The sequence below is a fragment of the Ambystoma mexicanum genome, chromosome 13, assembly GCF_040938575.1.
Source record: "Ambystoma mexicanum isolate Mex_15411 chromosome 13, UKY_AmexF1_1, whole genome shotgun sequence".
NCBI lineage: Eukaryota > Metazoa > Chordata > Amphibia > Caudata > Ambystomatidae > Ambystoma > Ambystoma mexicanum.
This window is the reverse complement of record NC_090938.1, coordinates 35,449,267-35,461,604: the sequence shown is the minus strand read 5'-3', so window position 1 is coordinate 35,461,604 and position 12,338 is coordinate 35,449,267. Positions and strand designations below refer to the sequence as shown.

At 54.8% G+C, this 12,338-nt stretch overlaps 1 protein-coding gene across 5 annotated transcripts in view; it reads left to right on the top strand.

Moving 5' to 3' along the window:
• Positions 1–12,338, top strand: part of PLEKHA6 (pleckstrin homology domain containing A6) — a 534,942-nt gene that overhangs the window by 418,167 nt on the left and 104,437 nt on the right. For all 5 annotated transcript variants that reach the window (XM_069633107.1, XM_069633108.1, XM_069633109.1 and 2 more), the window contains 2 exons: positions 4,985–5,057; positions 7,081–7,181. In XM_069633107.1, the coding sequence (XP_069489208.1) occupies positions 4,985–5,057; positions 7,081–7,181 (174 nt within the window). The remainder of the gene's footprint in view (positions 1–4,984; positions 5,058–7,080; positions 7,182–12,338) is intronic.

Below are 12,338 nucleotides of genomic sequence, written 5' to 3'. Positions count from 1 at the left end.
CCCCTTAATACCCAAGTAAAAGTGACCAAGAGCAGCTGGCTGTACAAGCAGGTGAGCACCCCTTCCCAAACCTCCCTCCCCTTAATACCACCAGCCAAAGTGACCAAGGGCGACTAGATGCCCAAAGAGCCACTCTCCTCCCTGCACCTCCCCCCAGCTTCCCAAGCAGCCCCCTCGCCTCACACCCAGAGAGGCAAGGACACCTTTCAGCCTTGTGCTCCACGAGTCTAGTTTAACTATTGCCTCTTTTCACTGTGGGCAGCTCTGGGGTTCTTACCTAGCACGTGCCCTAGTCTTGCAATATACACCACAATCAAATCTACCATAGGCTGCACTCTTATGCAGAAGATTTTGCAACCCAGCACCCCGAAAAATGAAACTAGCCACAACAAAGATCTGGACAGGGAAGGCACACACATACTCCCTTGCAAAATGGCACTATCCCAGAATGCACCTGTGTTGCTTTGAATCCATTTAAACGCCACTGTACATTTCACCTGTTGTCTGAGAGGAGTCCTTAAGGTTCAAGGAGACTGTGACGGCTGCATTCTGTTTGTGGCAGTCTGTTACTAAGGCCTACTTGGGGCTGGGACCAGTAATGGGGTCGTGTTGGGTGAATATCGCCTCAGATGTTAGTTATGCCTACTTGGGGCTGGTTAGTAAGGCCTGCTCGGTGATGGTGGCTGTTAGTAAGGCCTGCTCGGGGCTGGTAGCTGTTAGTATGGCCTGCTCGGGGTTGGTAGCTGTTAGTTAGGCCAGCTCGGGGCTGGTAGCTTTTAGTAAGGCCTGCTCAGGGCTGGTAGCTTTTAGCAAGGCCTGCTCAGTGATGGTAGCTGTTAGTAAGGCCTGCTCGGTGCTGGTAGCTGTTAGTAAGGTCTGCTCGAGGCTGGTAGCTGTTAGTAAGGCCTGCTCGGGGTTAGTAAAGCAATGCCTGCTCCGGGTTGGTAGCTGTTAGTAAGGCTTGCTCGGGGTTAGTAAGGCAAGGCCTGCTCGGGGCTGGTAGCTGTCGGGGGGTAGCTGTTAGTAAGGCCTGCTCGGGGCTGGTAGCTGTTAGTAAGGCCTGCACGGGGCTGGTAGCTGGCTGGTAGCTGCTCGGGGCTGGTTGCTGGCAGTAAGGCCTGCTTGGGGCTGGTAGCTGTTAGTAAGGCCTACTCGGGGCTGGTAGCTGCTCGGGGCTGGTTGCTGGTAGTAAGGCCTGCTTGGGGCTGGTAGCTGTTAGTAAGGCCTGCTTGGGGCTGGTAGCTGTTAGTAAGGCCTACTCGGGGCTGGTAGCTGCTCGGGGCTGGTTGCTGGAAGAAGGCCTGCTTGGGGCTGGTAGCTGTTAGTAAGGCCTGCTTGGGGCTGGTAGCTGCTCGGGGCTGGTTGCTGGTAGTAAGGCCTGCTTGGGGCTGGTAGCGGTTAGTAAGGCCTGCTCGGGGCTGGTAACTGTTAGTAAGGCCTACTCGGGGCTGGTAGCTGTTAGTAAGGCCTGCTTGGGGCTGGTAGCTGTTAGTAAGGCCTGTTCGGGGCTGGTAGCTGTTAGTCAGAACTGCTCGTGGCTGGTAGCTGCCGGGGCTGGTAGCTGTTAGTAAGGCCTGCTTGGGGCTGGTAGCTGTTAGTAAGGCCTACTTGGGGCTGGTAGCTGTTAGTAAGGCCTGTTCGGGGCTGGTAGCTGTTAGTCAGAACTGCTTGTGGCTGGTAGCTGCCGGGGCTGGTAGCTGTTAGTAAGGCCTGCTCGGGGCTGGTAGCTGTTAGTAAGGCCGGCTTGGGGCTGGTAGCTGTTAGTAAGGCCTGTTCGTGGCTGGTAGCTGCCGGGGCTGGTAGCTGTTAGTCAGAACTGCTCGTGGCTGGTAGCTGCCGGGGCTGGTAGCTGTTAGTAAGGCCTGCTCGGGGCTGGTAGCTGTTAGTAAGGCCTGCTCGGGGCTGGTAGCTGCCGGGGCTGGTAGCTGTTAGTAAGGCCTGCTCGGGGCTGGTAGCTGTTAGTAAGGCCTGCTCGGGGCTGGTAGCTGTTAGTAAGGCCTGTTCGGGGCTGGTAGCTGTTAGTCAGAACTGCTCGTGGCTGGTAGCTGCCGGGCTGGTAGCTGTTAGTAAGGCATGCTCGGGGCTGGTAGCTGCTCGGGGCTGGTTGCTGGTAGTAAGGCCTGCTCGGGGCTGGTAGCTGTTAGTCAGAACTGCTCGTGGCTGGTAGCTGCCGGGGCTGGTAGCTGCCGGGGCTGGTAGCTGTTAGTAAGGCCTGCTCGGGGCTGGTAGCTGCTCGGGGCTGGTTGCTGGTAGTAAGGCCAGCTTGGGGCTGGTAGCTGTTAGTAAGGCCTGCTCGGGGCTGGTAGCTGCTCAGGGCTGGTTGCTGGTAGTAAGGCCTGCTTGGGGCTGGTAGCTGTTAGTAAGGCCTGCTTGGGGCTGGTAGCTGCTCAGGGCTGGTTGCTGGTAGTAAGGCCTGCTTGGGGCTGGTAGCTGGTAGTAAGGCCTGCTTGGGGCTGGTAGCTGTTAGTAAGGCCTGTTCGGGGCTGGTAGCTGTTAGTCAGAACTGCTCGTGGCTGGTAGCTGCCGGGGCTGGTAGCTGTTAGTAAGGCCTGCTCGGGGCTGGTAGCTGTTAGTAAGGCCTTCTTGGGGCTGATAGCTGTTAGTAAGGCCTGTTCGGGGCTGGTAGCTTTCGAGGCTGGTAGCTGCCCGGGCTGGTAGCTGTTAGTAAGGCCTGCTCGGGGCTGGTAGCTGTTAGTCAGAACTGCTTGGGGCTGGTAGCTGCCGGGGCTGGTAGCTGCTGGGGCTGGTAGCTGTTAGTAAGGCCTGCTCGGGGCTGGTAACTGTTAGTAAGGCCTGCTTGGGGCTGGTAGCTGCTCGGGGCTGGTTGCTGGTAGTAAGGCCTGCTCAGGGCTGGTAGCTGTTAGTCAGAACTGCTCGGGGCTGGTAGCTGCCGGGGCTGGTAGCTGTTAGTAAGGCCTGCTCGGGGCTGGTAGCTGCTCGGGGCTGGTTGCTGGTAGTAAGGCCTGCTTGGGGCTGGTAGCTGTTAGTAAGGCCTGCTCGGGGCTGGTAGCTGCTCAGGGCTGGTTGCTGGTAGTAAGGCCTGCTTGGAGCTGGTAGCTGTTAGTAAGGCCTGCTTGGGGCTGGTAGCTGTTACTAAGGCCTGTTCGGGGCTGGTAGCTGTTAGTCAGAACTGCTCGTGGCTGGTAGCTGCCGGGGCTGGTAGCTGTTAGTAAGGCCTGCTCGGGGCTGGTAGCTGTTAGTAAGGCCTGCTCAGGGCTGGTAGCTGTTAGTAAGGCCTGCTCGGGGCTGGTAGCTGCCGGGGCTGGTAGCTGTTAGTAAGGCCTGCTCGGGGCTGGTAGCTGTTAGTAAGGCCTGCTCGGGGCTGGCAGCTGTTAGTAAGGCCTGTTCGGGGCTGGTAGCTGTTAGTCAGAACTGCTCGTGGCTGGTAGCTGCCGGGGCTGGTAGCTGTTAGTAAGGCCTGCTCGGGGCTGGTAGCTGTTAGTAAGGCCTGCTTGGGGCTGGTAGCTGTTAGTAAGGCCTGTTCGGGGCTGGTTGCTGGTAGTAAGGCCTGCTTGGGGCTGGTAGCTGTTAGTCAGAACTGCTCGTGGCTGGTAGCTGTTAGTAAGGCCTGCTCGGGGCTGGTAACTGTTAGTAAGGCCTGCTTGGTGCTGGTAGCTCCTCGGGGCTGGTTGCTGGTAGTAAGGCCTGCTCGGGGCTGGTAGCTGGTAGTTAGGCCTGCTTGGGGCTGGTAGCTGTTAGTCAGAACTGCTCGGGGCTGGTAGCTGTTAGTCAGAACTGCTCGGGGCTGGTAGGTGCCAGGGCTGGTAGCTGTTAGTAAGGCCTGCTCGGGGCTGGTAGCTGTTAGTAAGGCCTTCTTGGGGCTGATAGCTGTTAGTAAGGCCTGTTCGGGGCTGGTAGCTTTCGAGGCTGGTAGCTGCCCGGGCTGGTAGCTGTTAGTAAGGCCTGCTCGGGGCTGGTAGCTGTTAGTCAGAACTGCTTGGGGCTGGTAGCTGCCGGGGCTGGTAGCTGCTGGGGCTGGTAGCTGTTAGTAAGGCCTGCTCGGGGCTGGTAACTGTTAGTAAGGCCTGCTTGGGGCTGGTAGCTGCTCGGGGCTGGTTGCTGGTAGTAAGGCCTGCTCAGGGCTGGTAGCTGTTAGTCAGAACTGCTCGGGGCTGGTAGCTGCCGGGGCTGGTAGCTGTTAGTAAGGCCTGCTCGGGGCTGGTAGCTGCTCGGGGCTGGTTGCTGGTAGTAAGGCCTGCTTGGGGCTGGTAGCTGTTAGTAAGGCCTGCTCGGGGCTGGTAGCTGCTCGGGGCTGGTTGCTGGTAGTAAGGCCTGCTTGGGGCTTGTAGCTGTTAGTAAGGCCTGCTTGGGGCTGGTAGCTGTTACTAAGGCCTGTTTGGGGCTGGTAGCTGTTAGTCAGAACTGCTTGTGGCTGGTAGCTGCCGGGGCTGGTAGCTGTTAGTAAGGCCTGCTCGGGGCTGGTAGCTGTTAGTAAGGCCTGCTCAGGGCTGGTAGCTGTTAGTAAGGCCTGCTCGGGGCTGGTAGCTGCCGGGGCTGGTAGCTGTTAGTAAGGCCTGCTTGGGGCTGGTAGCTGTTAGTAAGGCCTGCTCGGGGCTGGCAGCTGTTAGTAAGGCCTGTTCGGGGCTGGTAGCTCTTAGTCAGAACTGCTCGTGGCTGGTAGCTGCCGGGGCTGGTAGCTGTTAGTAAGGCCTGCTCGGGGCTGGTAGCTGTTAGTAAGGCCTGCTTGGGGCTGGTAGCTGTTAGTAAGGCCTGTTCGGGGCTGGTTGCTGGTAGTAAGGCCTGCTTGGGGCTGGTAGCTGTTAGTCAGAACTGCTCGTGGCTGGTAGCTGTTAGTAAGGCCTGCTCGGGGCTGGTAACTGTTAGTAAGGCCTGCTCGGGGCTGGTAGCTGCTCGGGGCTGGTTGCTGGTAGTAAGGCCTGCTTGGGGCTGGTAGCTGTTAGTCAGAACTGCTCGGGGCTGGTAGGTGCCGGGGCTGGTAGCTGTTAGTAAGTGCTTACGGCCTGTCCCTGTGTCTCCCCTCCAGGCCAGCTCCGGGGTCAAGAAGTGGAACAAACGCTGGTTCGTGCTCGTGGACCGCTGTCTCTTCTACTACAAAGGTGAGACTGTCTCCTAGTCCACAGAGTGCAAGGGGCCAACAGTGGATGTCTCAAAGTGGAAAGTGTGGGGTCCGATATATGAGCGTGATCGAGACTCTGAAAGCCTGAAGGGGAGGTGGGGGTGAGAAAGCAGTGTCAAGAGTCATGCCCTCTCTTCCCCCGCCCCCAGGAACGTTCCCACCTATCCCCGAGGGTCGTCATGACAGATGAAGATGATAAACGTGCTTCTGCGTGGGGGAGTGGAGGGGTCCTTTACTCCATGATGTTCCCCACGTGTTCTTTTTGTCCTGCTTCCCACTCCCCCACTCCTTCACTCCTCCTCCTGTTCTGCCGCTCCTTCTCCCTTATCTGTGCCTCGCGCTTCCTTAATCTTTCTCTCTCCACGCCCTTACCGCAGCCTCTCCCTTACCCCCCTTCCCATGCTTGTGCGCCCCCAGTGGCTCCCCCTAATTCTTAGTCCCAGGTGCCTGCAGCAGGTGGCAGCTCACAAGACCTGCCTCGTGCCCCGGGCAGCTTTGCATTATTAATGCCCTGGATTGTTTGTCCTGTGCGTGTTGCGCAGAAGAGTGAGCGTGACAGGCGGGTAGAAGAGAGTGAAAGGTACCGCTGGAGAGGGAGGCGGGGGGTCCTCTAATGCCAGGTAGGCCGATCGACGGGGCTCACCCACTACATGGGGGGCGGGAGCAGCCTTGCTCTGACTGTAAAGGGAAGACCCTTCTTGCCTCTGAGACGGCGGAATCCAGCTCAGGTACTCCAAGGCCTCTGTCGTGTGCTTGCTATGGGGTAGGCGCACAGTCTTATCTCCCTGCCCCCCTCTCTCTATCCCCCTCTCTTCCCTACATCTCTCTCTCTCTCTCTCTCTCTCTCTCTCTCTCTGTACCTCTCCCTCTGTCTCCCCTTCCCTCTCTCTCTCCCTCTCTCTCTCCCTCTCCCCCTCTCTCCCCCTCACTCTCCCCCTTTCCCTCTCCCTCTGTCCCTCTCCCCCTCCCGCTCTCTCTCCCCCTCTACCCTGCTCTCTCTCCCTCTCTCTCTCCCTCTCTCTCTCTCTTTCTCTCTTTCTCTCTCTCCCTCTGTCCCTCTCCCCTTCCCCCTCTCTCTCCCCCCTCTCTCTCTCTCCCTCTCTTTGTCCCTCTCTCTCTCCCGCCCTCCCCCTCTCTCCCTCTCTCCCTCCCTCTCCCCCTCTCCCCTCACTCTCCCCCTCTCTCTTTCTCCCTCTCTCCCCCTCCCGCGCTCTCTCCCCTCCCCATCTCCCCTGCTCTTTCCACCTCTCTCTCTCCCCCTCTCCCCCTCTCACTCTCTCCCTCTGTCCCTCTCCCCTCACCCTCTTTCTCCCCCTCCCCCTCTCCCCTCCTCTCTCTCTCCCTCTGTCCCTCTCCCCTTCCCCCTCTCTCTCCCCCTCTCTCTGTCCCTCTCCTTCTCCCTGTCTCTCTCTGTCATTCTCTATCTCTGCAGTCTCCCCATCTCGCTTTCTCTGTCTCTATTGTCACACACTCTCTGAATCCCTCTTACACTCTGTGTCTCACACTCTTTTTGTTGTAGTTGCTCTCTTTCAATCTCTCGCTGCAGACTTTATTAAGCTCGCTTTATAGTTTCATGGTCTCACTCTTTCAGTCTGTCGTTTCCAGTCTCCCTAAACCTTTCTGTCTCTTTCTGTGTTTCTCTCTCACTCTCGTTCGTTTTTGGTGCATGTCTCTCTTTGCCTCTCCTCTCTCTCCCCCCTTCTCTTTGTCTCTCTCCCTCTCTCATCCCCTCTCTCCGTCGGGTTAGTAGCACCTCACCCTTTCTGCATGTGTGTTGCCCGATGTTGTGTCTCTGTGGTTAGTTTGTCATCCTCTAGATGTGTTTGTTGAGTTATCCTCATGTTTGTCCATGAAGTCCCGTGGTCTAGTTTTCTGGCCCCTTGATGACCTGCCATTGGTAAGCCATGATATTGGCAGCCATCTTGGTGGTTTGCTGTTTTATTCATCTCTCTCTCTCTCTCTCTCTCTCTCTCTCTCTCTCTCACCTCTTGGTCAATGTCTAGACGAGAAGGAGGAGGGCATTCTTGGCAGTATCCCCCTGCTCAGCTTCTGCATCGCAGCTGTGCAGCCCACCGACAACATCACCCGCAAGTTCACCTTCAAGGTCAGTAGTGGGGCGGCAGGGCTCTGCACCTCAGACTTTTTTGTGTGAGTTCTTTTGCATATCATGTTGGCTTGCCTTGATTTCTGGAGCCTATGGCCCTTTTAGGTCTCTTGTTGGACAACTGTCCACAGATTTATCAGTACCACTGACTCCCCGGTTTATTTGACCCCTCATGCCCTCGGGGAAGTTGCCAAAATGACTGAAACGAAATGACTGAATGGAAGGTTTGGTCGAGTTTCGGCCGTATGAAAAGTTCGCACCGACGAACATTTGGACCAAATCCCCCATTCAGTGGCATTATATAAAACAAGGGCAGCGGGGGCTGCGGTGGTGTCCCGCACACCCTTGTTCACTATAATGTTCGTCGGGTTTGCAGATGTGACCCCTGCAGCCGTTCGCATAAAGGAAAAATTTAAAAAAGGAAAGGACCCTGTGGGACACAGGAAGTGAATGGGAACAGGTATTGCAGGGACACAGCGTGTGCTGCTGCAAGGTAAGTAACCTGGGGTGGGTGGGAGTGTGTAATATATTTCATTTGGTTGTTTTACCGTAACAGACCATGGCCGTGGCTGCGGTTTGCGCCGTTATGGTAAAACAACCCAAATTCTGCACTCAGTCCCTCACATCTTTACTACATATTACCTTGCCCCTTCATTCTCTGCCTTACTCGCTACCTAACTCACCTGCTTCCTGACTTCCTCGCTTATTTCCTCTCTCTGACTCCCTCGAGCCCTTTGATCGCTTGCTCCCTGAACCCTTTGCTCCCTGACTCGCTTGATGATTGATAACCTTGCAAGTCTCTTGCTCCCTAATTCCCAACTCCTTTATCCATTTGCTGGCTCTGTGCTTCCTTCATTCAGGGACTGTGTGGGTGAGGGAGTGAGGTATTGTTTACTCTGACGCCCTCACTCATCGACTCACTCTATCTCCATCACTTGCCCTCAGGCCCAGGATCCTTTCCTCACCGACTCCCTGATTGACTCACTGCCTTTCACAGCCGCTGACCATAGCCCTCTCAATGGCCCCCCCATCGCTCCCTTGCTCGTTGACCCTCTTCGCTCCCAGATACCTTTGCTCCCTTACTCGCTCACTCCCTGACTTCCCACGCTTGATCTCCGACTCTTGACTTCAACCCATTAAAGGCTTTGGTCACTGCTCCCCTTTTGCTCCCTGACACTTTATCGCTCCTTGTTCACTTGATCACTCAATCAGTAAACCTCTTCCATACCGATGGCCTCATGCCCCAGGATTTCCAGAACAAGTTGCCACATGGCTGGATAAACTTTTCTGGACCGTGCACATCTTAACACAATCAGGACCTCTACAAAACACAGTTAAACTAAGTGTTAGTTTTCTAATGCCTCGCCCAAGGAAATCCTCCTTTTCAAATATTTTCATGTTGCAGTGCCCTTATAAAATCTTTTGAAATCCAAATACATTTTCGTTACTTGATGTTTATATTCTACTAGTGTGCAGGCCCGTGTACATGGGCCAAAGTGCAGGTTTTCATTCACACGGTAGGACCACTATATATCCTAAGCCAACAGCTCCCTCTAGCGGTGACAACAGGTAAAGCTATGCGGATTGGCATTTTCTCTATATATCTTGAGGCAACAGCTCCCTCTAGCGGTGGCAACAGGCGAAGCTATGCAAAGTGACATTGTCTCTATATATCCTAATGCAACAGCTCCCCCTAGCTGTGGCGCAGGCAAAGCTATGCAAATTGGCATTGTCTCTATATATCCAAAGCCTACAGCTCCCTCCAGTGGTGACACAGGTGAAGCTATGCGAATTGGCATCGTCTCTATATATTCTAAGCCAACAGCTCCCTCTAGCGGTGGCAACAGGGGAAGCTATGCGGATTGGCATTGTCTCTCTATATCCGAATGCAACATCTCCCTCTAGCAGTGACAACAGGCGAAGCTTTGACTGCATCGGACAAACATACAGGGACAAACCTGCATCTGGCCTTTTATTGTATTATTAGATTGTATTCCCCTCCAGATGTAATTTAGAAATTCATTATAAATTCATTACAGTTATGTTTTCTATTTTGCAAAATGTATTTCGTTAAGAAAAGTGAAGCCTGTTTTAGCGACTGGTTTAACCTTCATCACTTAACCCAAGCCCTGTCATACGGACTGCAACGGCCTTGTGCTTCCTGCTTTCTCTGGAACCCTGATATTGCAGGAACATTACCTGATTAATGTCAATGGGACTTCGTTTTAACCTTCCGATTTCAAAAGCCCTCCGTCCGGGCCTGTATCATGTACTGGTCCGAACATGCCGTTTTGTTCATCTGAGTATAGTTCATAACTAGATCGGTGTCTATACCGTCCTCGATCCTCACCTGAAGCACCCTGGTCTTCTCTTTCTGAGTCTCATTTAATTTTTATTTTTACATTTTTAAAGCGCTCACACAGCCCACAGGCATCGAGGCGCTGTTACAGGAATAGTTTTTTTTTTTTTCTTAGTTGCGTAATTGTGTTTTTTTTTTTTGGCTTAGTTACGTATATATAACGCGCTTAAACACCCAGAGGTTTCTAAGTGCGGACCCGGGGATCGAACCTGTTGTTGCTTCATGTCGTCTTGCTTCCAAGACGCGCACACTGCCGCTGAGCCATCCTCCCGGGACGATGCATAGCTCTGCTAATGCATGAAGGCCTGACCTGCAGTCAGAGGCGTTGCTTGGGTGGGCACTGAGGGGGCTTTAGCCACAGGTCTTTTGGTGGTAGCCCCAGATTGAAGCTCCGGAGCTCGACCAAAAGGCTGGCTAGCCCAGAGTCCCGACAGTCCCGTCATTAGCACAGCTCCAGATCTTTTCCAGACCTAGCAATAGCCCTGCCTGCAGTACTCTGCTGTGTAGTTATGCCACCTGTGCCCCACTATAACAGTGCACCCAGTCCTGAACTGCAATAACCTGCTATTCTGGAGCCGGGACCTATAGGCAGCTCTCATTGTGCCCCAATGCTGACCTCTAGCACTCCCTTTTCTTCCAGGATTGGAGCCGCACCTAGCCCCGCCGTCCTCCCAGCATTCATTCCATTACTGGAACCCAAACACTGCGTTTTATAAACCCTCTGCCCGCTCACTATGCCAATCAGACCGCAGAAGCAGTTGCTGAGCCGAAGTCCCCGGGCTCCGATAAAGCAGGTTTAGTTGTGCTCCAAAAACAGCACTTCCCTGAGAAGGCAGGGGCGTTACAGACTCTACTAGTCAGGACTGCAGTGTCATCTTCTCACCACTGGAGGGCAGACCATATTGCTGTTGTTCTTAAACAGAGAATCTAAGCTCGACACGGAACTTGAGCCCTAAAGTCTCCCTGTCCACCTAGCCTATCTTTGATACCACAGAACTATTTTCAGCGTTGTCCTTGCCAAATGTGGCACACCGAAGTTAACCGGTTTCTGCTCAGCAAGTAGGACTGGGAATAAGACCCTAGATCTTTGACCAGGCTGAACGTCCTGCACTGTATTTCTGCGATACCTTTCTGCCATAACCTCCTCTTTACCCCCCGCACCTTTTCTGCACCCATCTCGTCCCCCGTGTCTCTCCCACTCCCTGTACTGTTTATGTAGCCATCTCTGACAACACAATTTTTTTTTATTTTTGGTGGTTTGACCATGTCTCTGTCTTTCCTTGTCATTTTAACGCGAGGAGCCCCTGGACAGCAGCGTCCCCCACAAGAGTTTCTCCGGCAGACCTTCACCCTGAGGTATCACCTAGCGTCTGCTTCTTCTGCATGCGTGAATCTAGTGCCCCCTGCTGGGGGTGGGCCAGCTCTGCATGTCTGGAGGCCCACTGGTTCTGCATGCCGGAATGTAGTGCCCGTTAGCGGCAACACCACCACTGCATGGCTAAAATACCCTCCCCGTGGGGGAGTCCCCGCCGAATATGCTAATAGAAATTAAGTCCCTCGTCAGTTTTTTGTTTGCTTTTCTATCCTGTATGGGCCACTTTTTGCATGTTTAGTGGCTGACCACCGCGGCTTCTGGCTAGCGCGGTGTATGACTGGATCCATGAGATGCACGTGCCATGTCTCATAGGTAACCACTTGCAGTTATGGGCACTGATCCCAGAGTTAATTTGTAATGCATGCAGGCGCAAGCCACGTGCCACATGGAAAGGGCATAGGTGGGAGGAACGAGACCACAGAAGGGTGTATCGGAGGACGCATTGAGGTGAAAAGTTGCCTCCGTTGAGATCTTGGCTGAGATGTTGAATGTGCTTTGGATGGGAATCTGGGAGTATTGTGGCTGAGACATTGAGTGTGCTATAAGCGAGAGTTTGAAGGTGTCCTGGGTTAGAGATTAATGTTTGCCATGCCTGAGAAGTTGAAGGTGTTATGGGTTCAAGATTGATGATGCCATGGGTTTGAGGTTGATGGTGACGTGGGTTGGAGGTTGAAGGTGCCGTGGGTTGGAGGTTGATGGTGCCGTAGGTTGGAGTTTGATGGTGCCGTGGGTTGTCGGTTGATGGTGCCATGGGTTGTCGGTTGATGGTGCCGTGTGTTGGAGGTTGATGGTGCCGTGGGTTGGAGGTTGATGGTGGCGTGGGTTGGAGGTTGATGGTGGCGTGGGTTGGAGGTTGATGGTGCCGTGGGTTGGGGGTTGATGGTGCCGTGGGTTGGGGGTTGATGGTGCCGTGGGTTGGGGGTTGATGGTGCCGTGGGTTGGGGGTTGATGGTGCCGTGGATTAGAGGTTGATGGTGCCGGGAGTTGGAGGTTGATGGTGCCGTGGGTTGGAGGTTGATGGTGCCGTGGGTTGTCGGTTGATGGTGCCGTGGGTTGGAGGTTGATGGTGCCCTGGGTTGGAGGTTGATGGTGGCGTGGGTTGGAGGTTGATGGTGCAGGGGGTCGGGGGTTGATGGTGCCGTGGGTTGGGGGTTGATGGTGCTGTGGATTAGAGGTTGATGGTGCCAGGAGATGGAGGTTGATGGTGGCGTGTGTTGTCGGGTGATGGTGCCGTGGGTTGGAGGTTGATGGTGCCGTGGGTTGGAGGTTGATGGTGCCGTGGGTTGGGGGTTGATGGTGCCGTGGGTTGGGGGTTGATGGTGCCGTGGGTTGGGGGTTGATGGTGTCGTGGGTTGGGGGTTGATGGTGCCGTGGGTTGTCGGTTGATGGTGGTGTGGGTTGGATGTTGATGGTGCCATGGGTT